The 21,202-nt window shown below is 45.8% G+C and overlaps 1 protein-coding gene across 5 annotated transcripts in view; it reads left to right on the top strand.

Moving 5' to 3' along the window:
* The window catches only part of LOC110501511 (plakophilin-4), a 114,010-nt gene that overhangs the window by 37,674 nt on the left and 55,134 nt on the right, over nt 1-21,202 (top strand). For all 5 annotated transcript variants that reach the window (XM_036958883.1, XM_021579147.2, XM_036958884.1 and 2 more), the window contains 4 exons: nt 7,780-7,892; nt 17,229-17,263; nt 20,206-20,331; nt 20,777-20,979. In XM_036958883.1, coding sequence (XP_036814778.1) covers nt 7,780-7,892; nt 17,229-17,263; nt 20,206-20,331; nt 20,777-20,979 — 477 coding nt within the window. The remainder of the gene's footprint in view (nt 1-7,779; nt 7,893-17,228; nt 17,264-20,205; nt 20,332-20,776; nt 20,980-21,202) is intronic.

Raw genomic sequence — 21,202 nt, 5'->3', positions numbered from 1 at the left:
ACATCTCTGGAGAGACCTGAAAATTGCTGTGCAGCGACACTCCCCATCCAACCTGACAGAGCTTGTGCTTCCACAAAGTACTGAGTAAAGGGTCTGAATACTTATGTAAATGTTTTTTTTTATTTTTTTAAGTAACATTTTTTAAAGTTTCCTACAGCAAAAAACTGTTTTGGCTTTGTCATTAGGTGGTATTGTGTGTAGATTGATGGGGGGGAAAAGAATTGTAATCCATTTTAGAGTAAGGCTGTAACGTAACAAAAAGTGGAAAAAGCCACGGGCTCTGAATACTTTCCGAATGCTCTGTACCTCACCATTCCTGTCTATCTGCTATACATGTGTGTGGGAGAGGAAGTGCCGAGTCGACAGCAGGAAATGGACATCTATTTCACTCACCTCCGCATCATGGCTTCTCAATCGTTCACTTCGCTGTATTCGCTGACAGTCAGTACTGTACCACACTGCTTTCTCCTCCACTAAAGTCGGGTAGGAGACATGTTGAAGAAAGGGACTGCCTTTGTTCCCACACTGAAAGGTCTAGCATTAGTCTATTATTAATTCACTAGTAGTCTACTACTAGTCACTTCCAGGTGAAACTAATGCCAATGGACTTCCTTTGTAATTCCAACACCTTGATTGTTGTAGAAGAGGCCTATTAACAACCCCCTGCTGTGCTGTTGCAGATTGGTATTGTTTTCTTCTGTCAGCATGTCGATGATTCATATTGCTACTGTTGTTTGTCTCTGAGCAGGGATCATCCGTTTGAGAAGGGGGCTTTGGAAAATGTTCACAAACCCCATGATGACGATGATTCTAATGATATTCATCTATCATGGCAAGTTGGTAGAAAAGTGTGAAGTACAGTAGGATTAGAACTAGTTCTACTATGTCGGTTTTTCAGGTGGTCCCAGACCTCGCAAAAAAACTCCCAAGAAAAGCATTCGCTGTTTTCCGTCACAATAGCCATCGTGCTCCAAAAAACATTAGAAATGCATAAAAGCCGCATGAAAATATATTGAAATCGTTCGCTGCTCAGGGATGGTAAAATTGCAGATGTCATATGTTGTCATTTTATTGTCTCTATCTCCTATGGTTGAGCAGAGCGTGAGGACGTGTCTAGGGGAGGGACATGCCACCTCTGTCTCTACCTGTCATTGGGCCTCCTCAATTCATTCCAATTCCAACTTTATTGTTCCGGTTGGGTAATTCATTGTGCAGCCAGGAATATGGAAGATACAACATGTCCAGTTGAAGTCAGAAGTTTACATACACCTTAGCCAAATACATTTAAACTCTGTTTTTCACAATTCCTGACATTTAATCTTAGTAAAAATTCCCTGTCTTAGGTCAGTTAGGATCACCACTTTATTTTAAGAATGTGAAATGTCAGAATAATAGTAGAGAGAATGATTTATTTCATCTTTTATTTCTTTCATCACATTCCCAGTGTCCCACTGGGCCTTCCACAAGCTTCCCACAATAAGTTTGGTGAATTTTGGCCCATTTCCTCCTGACAGAGTCAGGTTTGTAGGCCTCCTTCCTCGCACACGCCTTTTCAGTTCTGCAGCAAATTTTCTATATGATTGAAGTCAGGGCTTTGTGATGGCAACTCCAATACCTTGACTTTGTTGTCCTTAGGCCATTTTGCCACAACTTTGGAAGTATGCTTGGGGTCATTGTCCATTTGGAAGACCCATTTGCGACCAAGCTTTAACTTCCTGACTGATGTCTTCAGATGTTGCTTCAATATATCCACATAACTTTCCATCCTCATGACGCCATCTATTTTGTGAAGTGCACCAGTCCCTTCTGCAGCAAAGCACCTCCACAACATGATGCTGCCACCCCTGTGCTTCACGGTTGGGATGGTGTTCTTCGGCTTGCAAGTCTCCCCCTTTTTCCTCCAAACAGTTATATTTTTGTCTCATCAGACCAGAAGACATTTCTCCAAAAAAGTACAATATTTGTCCCCATGTGCAGTTTCAAACCGTAGTCTGGCTTTTTTATGGCAGTTTTGGAGCAGTGGCTTCTTCCTTGCTTAGCGGCCTTTCAGGTTATGTCGATATAGGACTCGTTTTACTGTGTATTTTAATACTTTTGAACCTGTTTCCTCCAGCATCTTCACTAGGTCCTCTGCTGTTGTTCTGGGATTGATTTGCCCATTTCGTACCAAAGTATGTTCATCTCTAGGACACAGAATGCATCTCCTTCCTGAGCGGTATGATTGCTGCATGGTCCCATGATGTTTATACTTGCGTACTATTGTTTGTATAGATGAACGTGGTACCTTCAGGCGGGGATAGTCTAGTCTAGCTAAATTGGTCGAGCATGGCTCTTGTAATGCCAAGGTAGTGGGTTCAATTCCCAGGACTACCCATAAGTACAATGTATGCACACTTGACTATAAGTCCCTTTGGATAAAAGCATCTGGTTAAATGACACCTACTATTATATTTGCATGCTCTGGCTGAGATATTTTTTATCTCGGCTTAAGGGCGTGATTACTATGTCGGAGCTGATGTTTGAGAGCCGACAAAGAGCGTTCCAAAAAAACCCATGCTTCTTCTGGCCCAAGGCGGCTAAGCCAAGGTCACCCAAACTAGCCCCCTGAACATGATGGCTCAATCATGCCCAATCAGGACATGAGGAGAGGCGAGCCTGTTGGAGTGGAAGTGATCAACAGCTTCTAATCAGAGCCCGATACCTCTATACACTGTATGACTCTGCTACTAAAAATACGCTGACACAGTGGATCCTGTATAACGTTGGCGTGACCTCTCTGTGCCTGGCCTATAGGGCCAAAGACTAGTCTGCTTCTCTTCCTCTCTGTTATGAAGTTACAATGCCAGTGTTGCAGTCTTTCTAATTGTTTATGCGGTGTTGAACGTGTTTCCTAAACTACAGAACTCTTCAATTCCTACTTGTTCTATTTCGTAGACTTTCATTATCAGCGGAGAAAACGTCATTTACAGGGTTTTAGGAAAAATGTTGTCTTATCACGAGTGCATCCCAAATGGCCGGTGTTAAATGTAGTGCACTTCAAAGTTATAAAGGGACCCCTCAATAGGATTTGCTGGATAAATAAAGGTTAAAAAAATTCAAAAATAGGGGGCTATTTTAGGACGCAGCCCATCATGTCAAGTGTAGACCTGTAGGTGGAGTGAGAGGCTGTGCTGAGGCTGCACAACAGGACAGAGTAGAGTAGAGGCCAACGCTTGAAGCTTTGAGCTGAGTCTACCAGAGTCACTGTCCATTTATGCCTCTGCATGGGGTCATGCAACCCGGGGCGTGGTGGTATGTCATCGGTTTGTACTAGGCCCTATGAAGTAGGACAGGCCGAGACAGAGGGGGACAGGATCTGATTCAGCGCTGGGTGACAGGGCAGTCAGGCCCGAGGACTGACACTCATTGTCATGCCGAACAATGACCAGAGCTTAAGCAGAGCAAAGCGCATGTTGGTACAGGACGACCAGCCTTCATTGTCTCCAACCCTCCTTCCACTAAGCCTGGCACGGGCCGAGGGGGCCTCTCTCGCCGCACCCCCTCGCCGGCGACATGGGCTAGATAAACACGGGCCTTGTTTAATGGTCGTTACCGCGGCCTTCGTCCTGACGCGTCGCATCATTAAGCTGAATAGATGTGTCCCATTTTGTGTTTCACCCACTCTGCAAACTCAATGAATTATACATGGGGACCAGAGCAGAGCCGGTCTATTTGAGGCTGTAATGGACGCGCCACTTAGGCTGTGTTGTCTTTGTTCTTGTTTCATTAGGTTGCCGCCTGTAGCGACAAGCACAGATGTAGGATCTTAATTTGAACCAGTTTGCTACACCGGAAAATAATCCTGCATCACCAGGAAATGTGAATTAATGGACATTTTTGTAGGGGTTGGTACGTTTGTTTCGTAAGAGAAAATCCATTCTTAAATTTCAAAGTGGAAATTACAAACCTTAGAGGCCTTTTTAAACCTCAGGTACACTATACATTTAAATGTAAAGTTCTCCTGCAAAAAAGGGTGATCAAATTACGATTCTACATCTGTAACAGCCTGGTGTGAGAAGATAATAATGAATGTATTGGATCCACATTTGTCGCGGGCTTCATATGGCCCGTGTTGACCTATGCTCTGGAAATTCCTGTTGAAATGTATGAGAGAGAGGTAAAAGTCATAAAATGTGTTTTCTGTTTTGCGTCATAGGCTAATAAAGGACAAGGAGAGGGACATTGAGGACGACGTCGTAATAATATTGATGGCCACCTGAGAGAGGAAAAAACAGAGCAGATGCAAGAGGGGAGGATTGTTTGCTGCAGGGTGGAGACGGAGAGGCTAGCTAGCTCTGCTTCGTACAGGAAGCTCTGAATCTCCTCCATGCAGGCGGGCTTGGGGTACAGAGTGTGGGTAGGACAGGCTTGGGGTACAGAGCGTGGGTAGGACAGGCTTGGGGTACAGAGTGTGGGTAGGACAGGCTTGGGGTACAGAGTGTGGGTAGGACAGGCTTGGGGTACAGAGTGTGGATAGGACAGGCTTGGGGTACAGAGCTTGGGTAGGAAGGGCTTGGGGTACAGAGTGTGGGTAGGTCAGGCTTGGGGTACAGAGTGTGGGTAGGACAGGCTTGGGGTACAGAGTGTGGGTAAGATAGGCTTGGGGTACAGAGTGTGGGTAGGACAGGCTTGGAACTGGGATCAAGCATTTAGAGTCATATGGCAGCAGCAGATGCCCCTCTCTGCCCTGTTTCATCAGAAACACAATCTGGATTCTATAGAAACCTGCTGCATTGGAGTTATTCAGTAGAAGATGCAACACTGTTTGCCCTTGGCTGTGCATTATCTAGTAGCTCTGAGACCAGGTTTCAAGGCTGCACAGTCAAGGCTGCACAGTCAAACGGGAGAAGGCAAATAAATGGTGAACCAACCATGTTCATGACATAAGACACCCATTTCTTTGTGTTTACTCACAAACATATGTACATCTTCCAGAATGTGTGATTTAAAGTGTTTTTTTGGTCATACATGGTCCATGATAGGATCGTGTTGTATCATGTGACAAGTGTTTTCTGCAGTGAGCCAATGAGAAAGGGCAGAGGCTGTGGAACTAAAGCCTATCTGTGTTATTTTCTTCCTGGAAGGGTCGTCCACCCTTTCCATCCCAAATGGCACCCTATTCCCTATATAGGCTCTGGTCAGAAGTAGTGCAGTACAGATGTAGGATCCTCATTTGATCGGTCTTTTGTTGTTGAGAATTTTCCTGCGCAGCAGGATATGCAAACTTGTCGTGTCTTCGAGGTTTAAAAGGGCTTCTAAAGTTTGTCATTTCCACTTTAAATTGTCAGACTTGATTTGCCCTAACTAAAATGTATCAAAGCCCCCCCAAAAAATGTCTGTTAATTATAATCCACATTATTTTCATTTTTCCTGCTGTAGGAAACTGGCTCCAATTAAGATCCTACATCTGCACATAGGGAATAGGGTGCCAGTTGGGACGCACGCCGTTATCCGTGTTTCTATCGGGCTCTCAAATGTACTTTGTGATACACCACAACACTCTCTGCGCCACAATATTAACTCTTGGATTCTGGCGGTCTGTTTTTCTCTGTGATGCCAAAGGATGACCACAACTCTCTTAGCCTACACCGTGAACTGCAAAGTCTATTTGTTCCGAGGTTTTATGGGCGTTTGAAAGGATAGGGCACTCTTTATCTGTTTTTAGACCCAGTTACTCTGCTGTAGTCTAAACAGATACTCCCGCGCTAGTGATTTGACAGCGTAGCCAGTTAAACTGCACACCCACTTCGAAGGGATGCATAGGAAAGTGTAATGGGCAGAGACGTGCACGTATCAGTGATCTTCATGCGCTATCAGAGAGGTTTAATAGTAGGTGTAATGTGGTGTGAGTGCTGCAGTGCTGCTGAGAGTGCATGGGGATAGGTACAAGCTGTTGGGTTTGCACACACACACAGCACACTAGCGCTGTTAGATTGCGGTGTTGAGCTTCATTCGGACGGATGAGCAGTTACAAGATCACCCGGGGACATATTTTGCTAGACGTCACTAAAATGATACCATCGTCTCGAAGACCGTGAACTTTTATTTTTATTTTATTAAATAACCCGAGAACCTGGAATAGCAAGACTCAGACTAAACCGATAAGGAGATTTCGTCTTAACGTGTTCTCTATGCCATTATCTTTGTTGACTATGTCTATACAATAGTTTTGTTTCACAAATGTGCACACAGATTCTTGGTTCTTGAAACAGAAAATAAGTTTCCCTTGTTTATTCTATACGTCTCTAAAGCGGCTGCCGCGAAGGATTTATTGATAATTTCCTTCTAAGTATATCAGTGTCAGTCTTCCTGTCAGGACAGAGGGCTGTAATATACTCTACAGAGGGGTCTGTTTCAGTCCCCGTTCCGGAGTAGGATCCTCTGTTCTGTGTGTGCTAGCGGCGGGAGCAGAGCCACCGTGTAGATGTTCCTACTTCCTGAGGAAACTGCAGCGTGGCCTGTGTCTCTGTCTCTCTCTGTGTGGAGCGGCAGGGCTTAGCAGAGCTCCCCTCTCCCCTCTCTGCAGCAGCCAGGCTGCACATGGCCACTACTGAGCCAGGGGAGGGCACAAGGCAATGCAAGGCAGGCGGAGGAGGAGAGGAAGGAGGGAGGGAGGGAGGGAGGGCGGGCGGGAGGGGGAGCACTAGCTAACGCTCTCTTCTGAGCCAAATGAGTCTCCAGTCAAGATAGACATTCTCGTGGCACCTCCAGAAGTTAAAGAGGGGTGGTGGAGATGAGGCGTGAAGCGTGGGCAGCCTGAAGCCACCGGGACAGTGGCTTACTTCCTCTGAAGGAGTAGAGGGCTGTGACTGGCTACAGTTATATGGAAGAGGCTACAGCTGGGCTGGGGAGAGAGAGAGAGAGCTAGTCTAGCTAGATTATCGCCTATTAAGGTGAGTGGGAATGTGTCTGTGTACATGAGAGAGAGAGAGAAACAGACTGAGTCCCGGGATGTCTGTGTGTGACAGAGCGGGGGTGGCATGGGTGCAAGGAAAGGGCTGTGTGTGATGTATGGTTGTAGTAGTAGTGTGTGTGTGTGTGTGTGTGTGTGTGTGTGTGTGTGTGTGTGTGTGTGTGTGTGTGTGTGTGTGTGTGTGTGTGTGTGTGTGTGTGTGTGTGTGTGTGTGTGTGTGTGTGTGTGTGTGTGTGTGTGTGTGTGTGTGTGTGTGTGTGTTATGTATACATGTAGGTCTAGTAGTGTACTGTGTGTCCGCGCGCTTGTATATGTGAGGCTCTCTTCCTGTGACATGCTGCAGTGCTTGAATCCAGGCTGAGACACAGAGAAAGAGAGCCCAGGTAGAACCCTAGGCAGGCAGCCTCACTGGGGTTCGATAATTAGAAAAGTCAGATGCTACTTCCTGCATTGCTCCCTGCGGACAAGCTAGTAGAAGCAAGGTTGAATAACACTGTTTTTTGCCCATGCTAAAGTGGTACTTCAATCTCTGTGTGTGGGCTGTGCATTGTGATGCACATGTGGGACTGTGCGTGTGTGTGTGTGTGTGTGTGTGGTGTTTTTGTACGTCCTCTATGGCGCGGCGTCTGTTCCTCAGAGTTGTCAAACTGTTATCCTTCCTCCTCGTCGGCATCATCTTCATCCGTGTAGTTTCATTGAACCTTTTATTGAACCAGGAAATCCCACTCAGACCGGAATACCTGTTTTACAAGGGAGCCATTCTGTAAGGCATGGCATCTCTGACCTTGTGTTCCTGTCTCTGTCTTGTCTTTACTGTCCTTCTGCAGGAGCTCCAGTTTGAGAGGCTGACCAGGGAGCTGGAGGTGGAGAGACAGATTGTGGCCAATCAGCTGGAAAGATGCAGACTTGGGGCCGAATCGTCAGACACTGCTAGCGGCAGGTAATGAGCACACACACATGCATGTATACACACATACACATGCGTGCATGAAAGCACACACACTCACAAAGAGCCTACATGCTGGTCATAGCTTGGCACATAGCTACTTCCTCAGGCGCAGCAGTGGGCCGTAGTTTAGCATCTTGGCACAGGAATACAGTGGCGGCGAATTGACGTCTAAATGGACTGTGTATATCGAACAGAGATGGCGACGTCATCCTAGATGTTCTCATCAATTCACCTTTCAGTTTGACGAGCCATGACATTGCTGCGGAAAACAAACACACACAGTATGTTGTCTATGGTAGCAGATGTTGAAAAATGGTTGATGTGGACAGTAACAGGGGCTGCGTTTCAAAATCATAAAAGACACACCTTCGCCTTGTGCCCTTGGGGGAATCCCCGCGGCCATCTTTGTCGCTGTTTGGCCAAGCAAGGGAAGTTGGCAGTGTAAGCCCCTGGGCCCTCGTTTTTGATCGAGTTTGCGAGTGTACGATTATGTTCTTAACTGACTGGCCTAGTTAAATAAAGTTTCAATAAAACAAAATAAAAATGTTCTGAAACGCCCCAATAATTCAATTGGCGATGATTGTACATCCGCTAAGAAAAGTCAGCCAATACTTAAAACCAAAATTCATTTGGAGAAGTCAACATACAAGTGTAAGTAAAAATTTAAAAAAACTCATGTAAATAAGTTAGAAATTGTGCTACTAAATGCACATGACGGCTCAAACACGTATCATAAAAGTAAGGATGTTTTTGTTTGGTTAGCTTTTTGGAAACGTTAGCTTGCGCAACACTTTCCCCCTGACACTTATACATTGTAATTTTCGATTTGACCTGATATAGTAGGACGGCTAACATTCGATGTCTGCGCATGCGTTGTCTTCTAGCCAAGATATGAAATGCAATCATAATTGACTGTAGCGCATGTAAGGCACACAATAGTTCCATGGTGACATAAAACACAACCGTGGGATGAACGAGTGACACATTCCCGGGCAAGAGCGGTCCATTTCAAATTCATTCATTCTTCCCTCGCCCCTCGCCCTGCAAGTGTCAACTCCTCAGACGTCATGATCCGTCATCAGAAGTGTCCACTTCATTTGAGGGCTGAGGGGAGAGGGTGTGTCTTTTAAGTGTTTGGAATGCAAACCAGGGAGAAACGGCTGGATGTTCACTGCTCGGGCCTCATTTATATCGCACGAAGAACGCAATAAACTGAACAAAATGTTGATCTTGCGTTGATTTACAAATTGCGCCGATGCACACGTATTTTTGCTAGGCATTTTGCGTTGCGTATAAACGACTCTTTGGTGAAGTGCTACTGTACTGTATAGGTTATAGCGAGCAGCCCTTGGGTTGCTGCCTGGGCTGAGCTGGGCTAGAGGAAGTATTCAGTTAAAACAGCGTGCTGTTCCGCCTCACGGACCGCCACACACAAATATGTCCATGAGAGGCTTCATTAATCACGTTCGCCAATAGGGTTGGGGCGATTTTGCGATCGCGTCGTCTATCGATGATGTTTGACAGCCATGGTTGATGGTGAGGACATTGCGGTGTCACAAACTATGTCACTGAGGTTTGGTGGACGTCCTTGTGTCATATTCTTTCCATTTTTTAAAAAATGATGGATTTAACGCTGCTCAGGGGGATGTTCAACGTTCGGGATGTTTTTTTTTTTAGAACCAAGCCCTAATTGGTGCCACTCCAGAACTTTATCCTAGTGTTGTTTTGTTAGCTCCTTGCATTTAATGATGCTGTTTGTTGAGATATGCTCTCTAATAAACTCTGGGGCTTTCCAGAAAAAGGTGTATTTAATCTGAGATCACATGACACTTTAGTTGCACACAGGGGGACTCCATTCAACTAATGGTGTGACTTCTGAAGGTAAATCGGTTGCACCAGAGTTTATTTAGTGGTGTCACAGCAAAGGGTGTGAGTACTTACACAATCAAGACTTTCACGTTTTTTATTTGTAAATAACTTTGAAAAATATGCTTTAAAAAAATGTCTCACTTGAACATTAGATTTTTTTTCTGTAGATCAGTGACAGACATTAAATCCATTTTAATGACGGGTAACACAAAATATGGAAATGTCGAAAGGGGCGGGGGGGTGAATACATATGCAAGGCACTGTAGATTGTAGAAAGAGCGGAAAGCACCAAAGATGTGCAAAATGTCAGATAGGGCCTAACGTCGTTTTTTCCCTCTCCTGGTTTGTTTGAAAATCGTCATTTCCTTTTTCTCCCCGTTACCCATTCGACTTGAATGTTACTTGTCGCCCTAGGCACAGCCTACTCTAATGATCAACCATTAAGTTAATCTACAGGCCTAACGAAGTTCCATCTCAGAAAGTTGTTTGCAATTAGCCTAAATAAAAACATAGCTGGTACAGTAATAACGAGAGAGAGAGAGAGAACAAACAATCGCAAGATAGACTAATCAAATATGACGTTTCAACAAACCGGGTCCATTTCTGCTTTACTTGACCAAAGTATCAGCAAAATAAATTGTACCATGTACCAAATCAAACATACAGTAATATAGGCTTACACATCGGCTAGGCTACTGTTTACGTTCAAATCGCTGAGCTTTTCCTATGTCTGGCTAACTCTCCTCACTGCATGCTCACGTTGAGATGCTATATGGGCGTCATCTTGTGTCATGCAGTTGCTGGATTTATTTAAGAAACTGTTGAGTTTTTTTACGTCCTAAATGAGACCCTGTTCAGCTAAATAGTGCGTTACTTTTGACGACGCGCTGGTCAAAAGTAGTGCACTATATACGGAATAGGGTGCCATTGGTGACGTAAGCTGTATCTAATTGGAAGATATGGTTTGAAGTAATCCACCTATGCAGCGTTGGATAACGGTGAATTATTTTCTTTCGGGGGGAGGGGGGGATCATACCTCTTTGGTGTTGCTGTTTGAAGAACGTGATGATGTGCTGTTGAGTAGGAATGTTAATTGTGAAATGCGGCTGGGGAAAATAAGAGAGGAGGTTAATGGCCTGTGACTTTTGAGGGGAAATTGCTTAATGGACACATTTTAGTGGCTACTATTAATACCGGGGTTCTCTGTTGGCTTATGCATATCGCAGCTTTTTATTAAGTCAAGTCAGTCAGGGATGCACCCTGCTGCTGTGAGAAGATTATTATCGGTCTGGTGTCTTGACTAATGGAAAAGGCATGTCGGGTTGTGTGGGACACTGTCCGCGTCTGAAATGATACCCCATGTAGTGCACTACTTTTGACCGTAGGGAGTAGGGTGCAATTTCGGACACACCCAGTGGACACAATGTGTTATGTTGATGAAATGTTGTCTCTTTGTGGCTCGCCCGTTGGAAGTCATTCGCCATAGCCAGTATAGTTCTATGTGGGTATAGTGCTTCCGCTCTTGAAAGTAGAGTGTACCCTGATTCATGAAAGCTCCTTTTGTGACTAGTAATAACCCCGAGGTCCTCACATGAAGCATCTCCTCGTCCAACAGCAGCACTCCGTGTGAGTGTCCATTACAGCTCTCAGGGCTCAGGGAGCTGCAGATAGAGAGCAGAGCGGCTTGGCCAGAGAGTCTCCAAACAAAGGCTGTCCTACAGGGGAAATTGTTGTCAAAATTGGCAACCGGGCTATTTGCTGCTATTTCCTCCACAAGAGGCTTCTGCAGCCTCAATTAGAGTGGATCTAGTCATGATATTGATCCTATTTGTTGACGTTAGCAAGGTATAAGTACCATTTTCTCCCTACAGGACAGGGGAAATTTCCTCTGGTCATATTCTCAGCACTCACAATCGGTAAAGGCCTACATCATAACAGGGTGTGATTTTACGGGGTTATTTTCAACCTCTTCACTTCTACACAATGAATTCCAATCATGTGATGGCCATGGGTAGTTTGAAGAGGTTGTGGCCTTTTGGCGACCCTAACATACCTTACAAGAGTAATGGGCTTTGGGGAGGTCATATTATGTCCAGGATAGCCTGGTGGCCAGAGAGTTGTGTGGTGCTGTTAGGTGCATAATCCTAACAGGGTGGAAAAGTGGAGCCTAAATGAGCCATAGCGAGTGAGCGAGATTGAGCTAGCATAATGGTGAACACTTGAACATGAGTTTAACTTCTCTATCAAACGTATTTTTTACATTGTGAAACGTGGCTAATTTACTGTATCGTTTAGCGTAACAGGATGGAAATACATACAGACCGGCAACATGAAACGTGGGAAAATAGATCCAACTGAGTATTTATATTTATTTACCTTTGCACTATTGTTTTTCCCACCAAAGAAATGTCGAAGCTTCCTGAATGTGGTGTCATTGTAGGAAGGGGTTGCTTTCTTAAATGGAGAATTACAACAAACTAACAGGGTGGAGAGCGATATCAGAGACACGGAGCACATCTTAAATTAAATAATAATAATGAATACAATAATCATGAAAAACATGTTATTGATGACTTGGAAAAATGTTATTGATGATTGATGACTAGGAAAACGTTATTGATGATTGATGACTTGGAAAAACGTTATTGATGATTGATGACTTGGAAAACGTTATTGATGATTGATGACTAGGAAAACGTTATTGATGATTGATGACTAGGAAAACGTTATTGATGATTGATGACTTGGAAAACGTTATTGATGATTGATGACTAGGAAAACGTTATTGATGATTGATGACTAGGAAAACGTTATTGATGACTAGGAAAAACGTTATTGATGATTGATGACTTGGAAAACGTTATTGATGGTTGATGACTAGGAAAACGTTATTGATGATTGATGACTAGGAAAACGTTATTGATGATTGATGACTAGGAAAACGTTATTGATGACTAGGAAAAACGTTATTGATGATTGATGACTTGGAAAACGTTATTGATGATTGATGACTAGGAAAACGTTATTGATGATTGATGACTAGGAAAAACGTTATTGATGATTGATGACTAGGAAAACGTTATTGATGATTGATGACTAGGAAAACGTTATTGATGATTGATGACTAGGAAAAACGTTATTGATGATTGATGACTAGGAAAACGTTATTGATGATTGATGACTAGGAAAAACGTTATTGATGATTGATGACTAGGAAAAACGTTATTGATGATTGATGACTAGGAAAAACGTTATTGATGATTGATGACTAGGAAAAACGTTATTGATGATTGATGACTTGGAAAACGTTATTGATGATTGATGACTAGGAAAACGTTATTGATGACAACAACTAGGACTATGGTAGTCCTAGAATAAATATTTTATTATTTTATGCCTTATATGTCTTGTGGACGTTGATGAATAACACCCAGGGACATGGCAAAAACACATCCACTGAAAAAAAGAGTTGAAAAAAAAAACAGCATTCAACTCCCTTTCAAGATCCATATATGTATTTTTTTTTTAAGGTACCTTACATTTACCCTTTTGGGATCTACATTTTACACTAAATAAGAAGTGATGTTTCCTGGGGACAGAAAAGTATTCTAGGAATGACCCGACTGGCTGTGGAGGGCTGGGAAACACTCCCTGTACTGAATGAAGGATGTTGAACACTAACTGGTTGGTACTGACTGTACAATCTGGGTAAAGCTCCTTGTACTAATGACTGAGGAGGGCTTGGTAACGCTCCCTGTACTGTACTGAGGAGGGCTGGGTAACGCTCCCTGTACTACTGACTGAGTAGGGCTGGGTAATGCTTCCTGTACTGCACTGAGGAGGGCTGGGTAATGCTTCCTCAACTGTACTGAGGAGGGCTGGGTAACACTCCCTGTACTACTGACTGAAAAGGACTGGGTAACACTTCCTCAACTGTACTGAGGAGGGCTGGGTAACACTTCCTCAACTGTACTGAGGAGGGCTGGGTAACACTTCCTCAACTGTACTGAGGAGGGCTGGGTAACACTTCCTCTACTGTACTGAGGAGGGCTGGGTAACACTTCCTCAACTGTACTGAGGAGGGCTGAGTAACGCTTCCTCTACTGTACTGAGGAGGGCTGGGTAACGCTTCCTGTAGTGTACTGAGGAGGGCTGGGTAACGCTTCCTCTACTGTACTGAGGAGGGCTGGGTAACACTTCTTCTACTGTACTGAGGAGGGTTGGGTAACGCTCCCTCTACTGTACTGAGGAGGCCTGGGTAACGCTTCCTGTACTGTACTGAGGAGGCCTGGGTAACGCTTCCTGTACTGTATTGAGGAGGGCTGGGTAACGCTTCCTGTACTGTACTGAGGAGGGCTGAGTAGCTCTTCCTGTACTGTACTGAGGAGGGCTGGGTAAGGCTTCCTGTACTGTACTGAGGAGGTCTGGGTTGCGCTTCCGGCTCTCTGTGTGTCGTGAAGCAGCCTACAGGGCTAAGCCATCAGCATCATCAGTCTGGGCGAGAGAGAGTCGTTGGCGTCCCACTCTGGGATCAACACAGGCCCAGCATCTCCTCCACATCCCTATAAAAATGGAAGAGATTTTCCTCGTCCTAATGTCACAGCGTTTTCTCAATAGGCCATCCGGCCCATCAATAGAGGTGACGTCATGCTCAAGTGTTCTGATGAGGCTCATTCAATTTCATTACACCTCCAGGACAGCAGCAGTCCTTCATATCAGTCATCTGGGCTGGTACGACTTGGTCAGCGAGACTTTCTGAGTGGGTTGAGACTGATGAGGAGACCTCCCACCCGGGGAATGGAAGCTCCAGATACAGATCTAGGATCAGCTTCCCTTCCTCCAACCCTAAGCTTAACCATTAGTGGGGAAATGCTAAACTGACCCAAGATCATTGTCTTTGGGGCAATTTCACCCTATACTGGAATGGAACCCTTCCCCTTTGTAGCCTACTTCCAGAGTGATATGATTGTGAGCTTGAAGCGGGAATCATTAACGGTGGAACAGCCACGTCCGTTTGACATATTGCAACAGCAACGAAGCTACTGCAAACAACAAACACTCTTTTTTTTCCCCCTCGGACACCATTGCACTTGCCATAGAAAAGCAGAATATGGAAGGCCTACTGCAAGAAAAAATACATCTGCGTTGCGTGGCGCTCCTCACCTCCGTTTCGTCATCAAAAACGATAACGACGGCGGTGGGGCGGGACCGTGGCGCTGCTCTTTTTCCTGTCAGGGATGGGTTTGCTTGTAATGTTTGTGAGTATCAGTAGTTTACTGCCTGGGTCTCCCTCCGCCCACCCAGGTGGCTGTGACTGTGAGATGGGTCTGGGTATGATGGTAGCAGGAGTTTGGGTCCGCATCCCAAATGGGACCCTATTCCCTATATAGTGCGCTACTTTTGACCCTGTTCAAAAGTAGTGCTCTTTTAAAGGAAATAGAGTGGCATATGGGAAGCAGCCCATGTCACTACATCTGCCATGGCTCAATAGAGCATACCTCTCCTCGCTTCCTCTTTTAATTGCCCGTGTCTCGTTGGCATGCCGATCGCCCTCCCCTTATTCTAGAAGCTCATTTAACATCCCCTCGAATGGTAAGATCCAGCGAGCGAACGGCAGCAGCAGGGTCATGGCAATAATGACCCGCTAAGATATTTCATTTGAATGCACAGGGGCGGGAACCCTGCTTTAAGGTCCAGCGCTCACACAATTCTTCTCTTTGACTCATTCGAAATTACCACGATGTCCTTTTCACTAAAGATAATTTTCTTATGTAATTGAAGCTGTCTGGGTCCAGGTAGCTGTTAGATCAACCTTTTTTACAGTGTGTTTTAGTTTAGTTCTTCTGTGCTCTGAGGGGTCTTCTCTTAAAATCAGTTTGAAGTGGCTGAGGTTTGCAATAGGGGAGCCGCTCAGGGCCTGGTGTTATGGCCGCTCTCATTGACGAGAAGAATGAATCACATTTCCTCTCCCAGACAGAGCGTTCATCCCAAATGGCACCCTATTCCCTACATAGTGCACTACTTTTGACCAGGCAAGTGAGGTCTGGGTCCAAGGTAGTGGTCAATATAGGGGATAGGGTGCCATTTGGGATTCACAGCAGAGTTTTAGCTGCCTGCCTGCTCACCTTTCCACTGATCCAGGAACAGGCACGAATGACCCCGCCATCCATCACACTCCCCGCCTATAGATCCATTTGGCTCTGCTTTCCCAGCAGGCTCTGGTCAGAAGTAGTGCACTACACAGGGAATAGGGTACCATTTGAGACTCAAGCCTCTGTGTTTGTCTGAGGGCCATGATGTGTTTTTAAAATGGACCTTCTCTCCGGCCGCCAAGCTTTTATACCTCATTATTCCTGGGAGACAACTGCAGCTCTATCGCTGAGAAATATGTGTATGCTCAACATGCAGTAAATCAGAGCGGTCAGATGTGTGTGTACGTGTGAGCGCGTGTCTGTGTATCTGCATCCATCTGTATGTGTGTCCGTCCATGCCTGTGCGTCCAGGTGTGTGTGTGTACACGGGTCATGCTTGCCTGCTTCCTTCCGTCTGTGTTTTATCCTCTGCGGCGCATTGCCGTTTTTGCCGCGAGATCAATATGTTTTCTATTTACTGTACCAGCGCTGCCCTACAGCCTCAGAGCCTCAGCCAGGATGAATAGCCCAACCTGACCTTTTCCGTTTATTCGCAAAGTGTGTTTCTCAAGCACCGACGAGGATGAAAAATAACCGCCGCAAACCTCAGGGGACCTCAGCGAAAAGGATGATCCTACTCGTACTCTGTCTGTCGTGGCAAGAAAGATCACCTACACAACTAGAGAGGCTAGAGAGGAAAGGGGGATGCCTAGCAATATCAACATATTTATTCTACTGTAAATGAGAAGTCCTTGCGCCATGGGCCATGGTCATCTCTTACTGTAAATTGCAATTCCACTACTGAAGCGAGCAGTGTTTCTGTCTGTCCCCCTAACTGTTCTGCCTAATGTGGTTTCCATTTCAGTTGTACAACTGAATGCGTTCAACTGAAATGTGTCTTCGGCATTTAACCTAACCCTCTGAATCAGAGAAACAACCATTTTGAATTTCATTTACATTTTTTTGGTTGTACACATCTTATGTGTATGGAGGCATATTCTGCACTGCCATAACAATTCTCTGTTTCTTTCCATGTTTCGTCTGGTCCATTATTGCGTCTGCACTTAAGAGGGGCCATTCCATTTCATCTTTATAGTGAATGTGTGGGCAGGTCCCAAATGGCACCCTATCGTCTTACATAGTGCACTACTTTTGACCAGAGTCCTATGGGCCCTATAGGGAATAGGGTGCCATTTGAGACACACATTTATCTAAAGCGCAATTGAATAGGCCCTACATACTCAACTGGCGGACCGCCGACCAGATCCGGAACCAGAACGGGGTCAATCCTATCTAACTCCTCCTTCTCTCTGTTTTTGTCTTTCAGCTCGTCTGAGAAGTCTCTCCCCTGGAGATCTGCAGGTAAGGACTGCTCCTCTTTCCTTACCTACACCGTGCCACTGTTCCAAATGGCGCCCTATTCCCTTTATAGTGCTCTACTTTCCACCAAAAGTAGTGCACTTGGGAATCGGGTGCCGTTTGGGATGCATCCCATGTCACCAATCACCATATGTAGACACGCGTATTATTTTTAAACACTGAAAAGCATACCATTATACCATGCCATAGGTAATGTATGTCGTACGGCTGCTGACTGAACTGATAACAGTCTCCTCTGGCACATTTCAAATTCAATACTTATCTCGCGTTAATCCCACCCTCTCAAACCTGAATACCGTCCCCCTTTCCCTCCTCTCCAACTCCCCGAGATGACCCCCCCAAAAAATAAATAGATTGTCACATGTTTTTATTGTCACATACTTAACGGATCCCCAGACACTTTGCCGCTGCTGCTGGAATTGATGAAGTGCATTTTACTCGTGTGTTTCATGGCTTATTAGCTGTATAATGGAACTAAGTGAATCGGCGCGGTCGTCATTCATCTTTTATTGCGGATCTTGTCAGAGGGACCCTATGGGGTTACGATTGTACATATGCACTGGGAATGTTAATATAGCTTGTCCCGGTATGGTTTTGAATTTTTCACTCGCTCCAGTCGGTTTGTTGCTGAAAATAATTACTAGCAGAGGGATACAATAACAACAAGCACATGTGTTTCAAATGGCACCCTATTCTCTAGAATAGAATGCATACGGTTCTGGTCAAAAGTAGTGCCCTGTGTAGGGAAAGGGGTGCCATTTGGGGGCGCATGCTATTTGGATGAGTATTGATTTCCTTATTGGAGTTGATAAATCGTCGTTAGCCAACGGTAATGTGTTTTTCTAATCCAAATGTGAAGCAGAAATGATAGCTGACGTTTATTGATATTAAGTGAGCGACAGGCTGTGTGGATGAGGAGAGAGGACCGTTGTTTGCTCAGCGTTTTAATCAACTGTCTAGCCGTAATGGTGTGAGTTAATAAGCAGGGTATTATTTTGTCTTCCTTAGATTGGAACTCCTCCACCCTGCATTATGTTAAGTTGGAGGCCTGCGCCCCAAATGGCGCCCTACTCCCAATATAGTGCACTGCTTTTGGCTAGACCCCTACGGGGGCTCTCTGGGCCCGGGTCAAAAGTGGTGCACTATATAGGGAATTTGGTGGCGTTTGGGACGCAGACGCAAAGTGTTATGGGTGAGAGAGTGTGATTGCAGTGGAATGAGCTGCAGTGTGCTGCTGTAGAGGATAATGACTATGTCTGGCTGGGCTGCTTATTACCCTCCCGGGCTCACGCCCCATTCGCCAGTCGCCAGGCTGTCAATTAAAGTAGGAAGTGTTACTGTGGAGATAGGCTTTCGTTCACCTCGAGCACTGGGGCGGCACAGTCACAGGTTGTGTCCCGAATGTCACCCTACTTCCCTAATATACTGTACTACTTTTATCCTTGAGCCCTTTGTGACGGATGCACACTTTAATCCCATGATTCAGGGGGAGGGGTCGGAGGGATGTAACACTCTTTCATTGCGTACAGTCTCATTTCTCAAACAGGTTCAGTAAAGATGCCCTGAGGGCAGAAATGACAAATAAAACGTAATATGCTGAGTGGAGCAGGAAGGGGGGGGTGTGAAGCGTCGCACAGGACGCAGACCGGTTGAATCAACGCTGTTTCCACTGCGTTTTAACATACATTGAACCCAACGTGGAATAGACCTTGGCCCGCTGGGCTGTTTTTGTGGGGTATACAGCTGCTGTTACGGGCAGAAGCGACACCCCTATCAGATCATTTACCGTTGTTGTTCTGTGAATTCTGCTTTTAGCCATTTCCTTTTTATCCTCCTCTTTTATGACGTTTTCCGCCATGGAATTCAGTCACGCGGCGAGCGTGGCCTTTTGAAAAATGTAAGTGTCCGCCTCGCAGCGCACAGTGAAATAGTGGTAATTTCACATCCGCCATAATAATTGCAGCAGCAGAATTTACTGAGGTACCGTAGTTGCAGCCAATCCGTACCCCTAGAGGCGGCGTCGAGCAGAGACGGTGGACCCCTGGCAAAGAAACGGGTGGCTGAGACACAAGTGGGAGCACGAGCCGTCAGGCCGTCAAACCAGCGAGGCGTCGGTGTTAACAGGTCTGTGCAAACAGCCACAACAGAGGTCTCGTTCTCCGTGAAATCCAGCCTCCCTCCTTATCCGTACATGTATGCCAGCCAACAAGGCCCCTCCCTCCAGATCAATGGCAATGTGTGCGTCCCAATGTGCCAGCTGTTGGAGCGGAGCTCATTCACACCTGTCGCGCTTAACTCGATGTTGATTGCAGAGCAACATTGGGCAGCAGCCTATGAGATTACTGGTGTAATTCTTCCTCCTCGTCGCCTCACTGGCTGTTCTCATGGCGTGTGTACCAAATCGCACCCCATTCTCTATATCTCCCTATGGGGGCCCTGGTGAAAAGTAGTGCACTCTGCATAGGGAATAGGGTGCCATTTGGGACGGAACCCGGGGAAACTTTATAGTTTGGAAACCGTTTTCCAGGGAGGATTTTCATCAGTGTCCTGGCACCGCAAAATAGGAGCACAACAAATGTCTTAGTATGATAACAAATAGGAACAATTCTGGATTTTACACGAGTGTGAAAGGAATGTGGTGGAATTGATCTTATTGCCCTGAAGTGAAAAATTTACTTCTATTTACCCTCTCTTGCAATTGGACTGCCTTCTGCTCCTTCATATGTATACCACTATATATATTCCATTTAGCAGACTTAAAAACAAATCCAAAGTGACTTAACATAGTGTGTACACTACATTTTCCTTTTGGTACATATACCTATGGGTGGCCCCCAGCAGGAATTGAAGCCACAATTCTTACGTTGCCATGCTCTGCCTGCTGGACCACACAGGCAGCACTGACTTCGTTCTCCCTTTCCCAGATGCCTCGACCTCGGGGGAGTCCAAGTCTCGGGTGACGGACAGCTCTCAGTCGCCCACCTACCGCCTCAGAACAGAGCAGGAGCAGGTGGTCCTCTACTCCCCAGAGCAGAACTCGCTCCATGAAAGTGAGAGTCTAATGCAGCTAATTACTAATGCAGCCTCGGGTTCCACTGTGGTGCTGCTCTCTCTCCCTCTCTCTCTCTCTCTCTCTCTCTCTCTCTCTCTCTCTCTCTCTTTCTCTCTCTCTCTCTCTCTTTTTCTTGCACTTTTTCCTTTCCCCTCCTCATTTTTCTTTTCCTCTCTCTTTTTCTCTCTCTCGTTCTGTCTCCCTCCTTCCCTCTCTCTATAGTTTGAATGAGTCTGTGGATGCTACAGTGTGGAAGGGTAGGCAGGTGAAAACAGCCACTGTGTGAGGTCATTAGCACTGTGTGGACTAGCTAAAGGTCATGTAGTGCTTTGAGGACACTCACTGTCTCTCTCCACTCTCCCTCTCTCTCCCCTCCCTCACTATGTTTCTCTCTCTCCTTCTGTCCCTCTCGCCCTCCTTTCTTCTCTCCTTCTCTCTCTCAGGGTCTACAGGGAACTCCCGCAGCTCCACCCAGATGAACTCGTACTCAGACAGTGGCTACCAGGATGCCAGCAGCTACTACAGCAGCCAGAACCAGAATAATCTGGCCAAGGCCGAGCTGAGAATGCAGCACTCGTACCCAGGCACAGGCGGCACCTCCACCCTCCTGAGGACTGCCAGGGCTGAGGGCCAAGCTCAGGTCCAGGTACGGACACGGAGCAGAGGGCACACCGTCTGCGGCAGCCACGACCATGGAGTTGTTTAGAGGGCACACAGTCTGTGGCAGTCCCAGCCATAGAGTTGGATAGAGGGCCGCATGCTATCACAGAAGCGGAAATGGCCAAGATAGGAGATTTGCTCTCTAGTACCTCTCTATGGCCGTGACTCAGACACTGACTGGTGTTGAGCACACAGATGCTACTGCCGGC

This window comes from Oncorhynchus mykiss, chromosome 22 (genome assembly GCF_013265735.2).
Source record: "Oncorhynchus mykiss isolate Arlee chromosome 22, USDA_OmykA_1.1, whole genome shotgun sequence".
In the NCBI taxonomy this organism is placed as follows: Eukaryota; Metazoa; Chordata; class Actinopteri; order Salmoniformes; family Salmonidae; genus Oncorhynchus; species Oncorhynchus mykiss.
The sequence above is the reverse complement of the archived record's forward strand: the minus strand, read 5'-3'. Positions and strand labels throughout refer to the sequence as shown.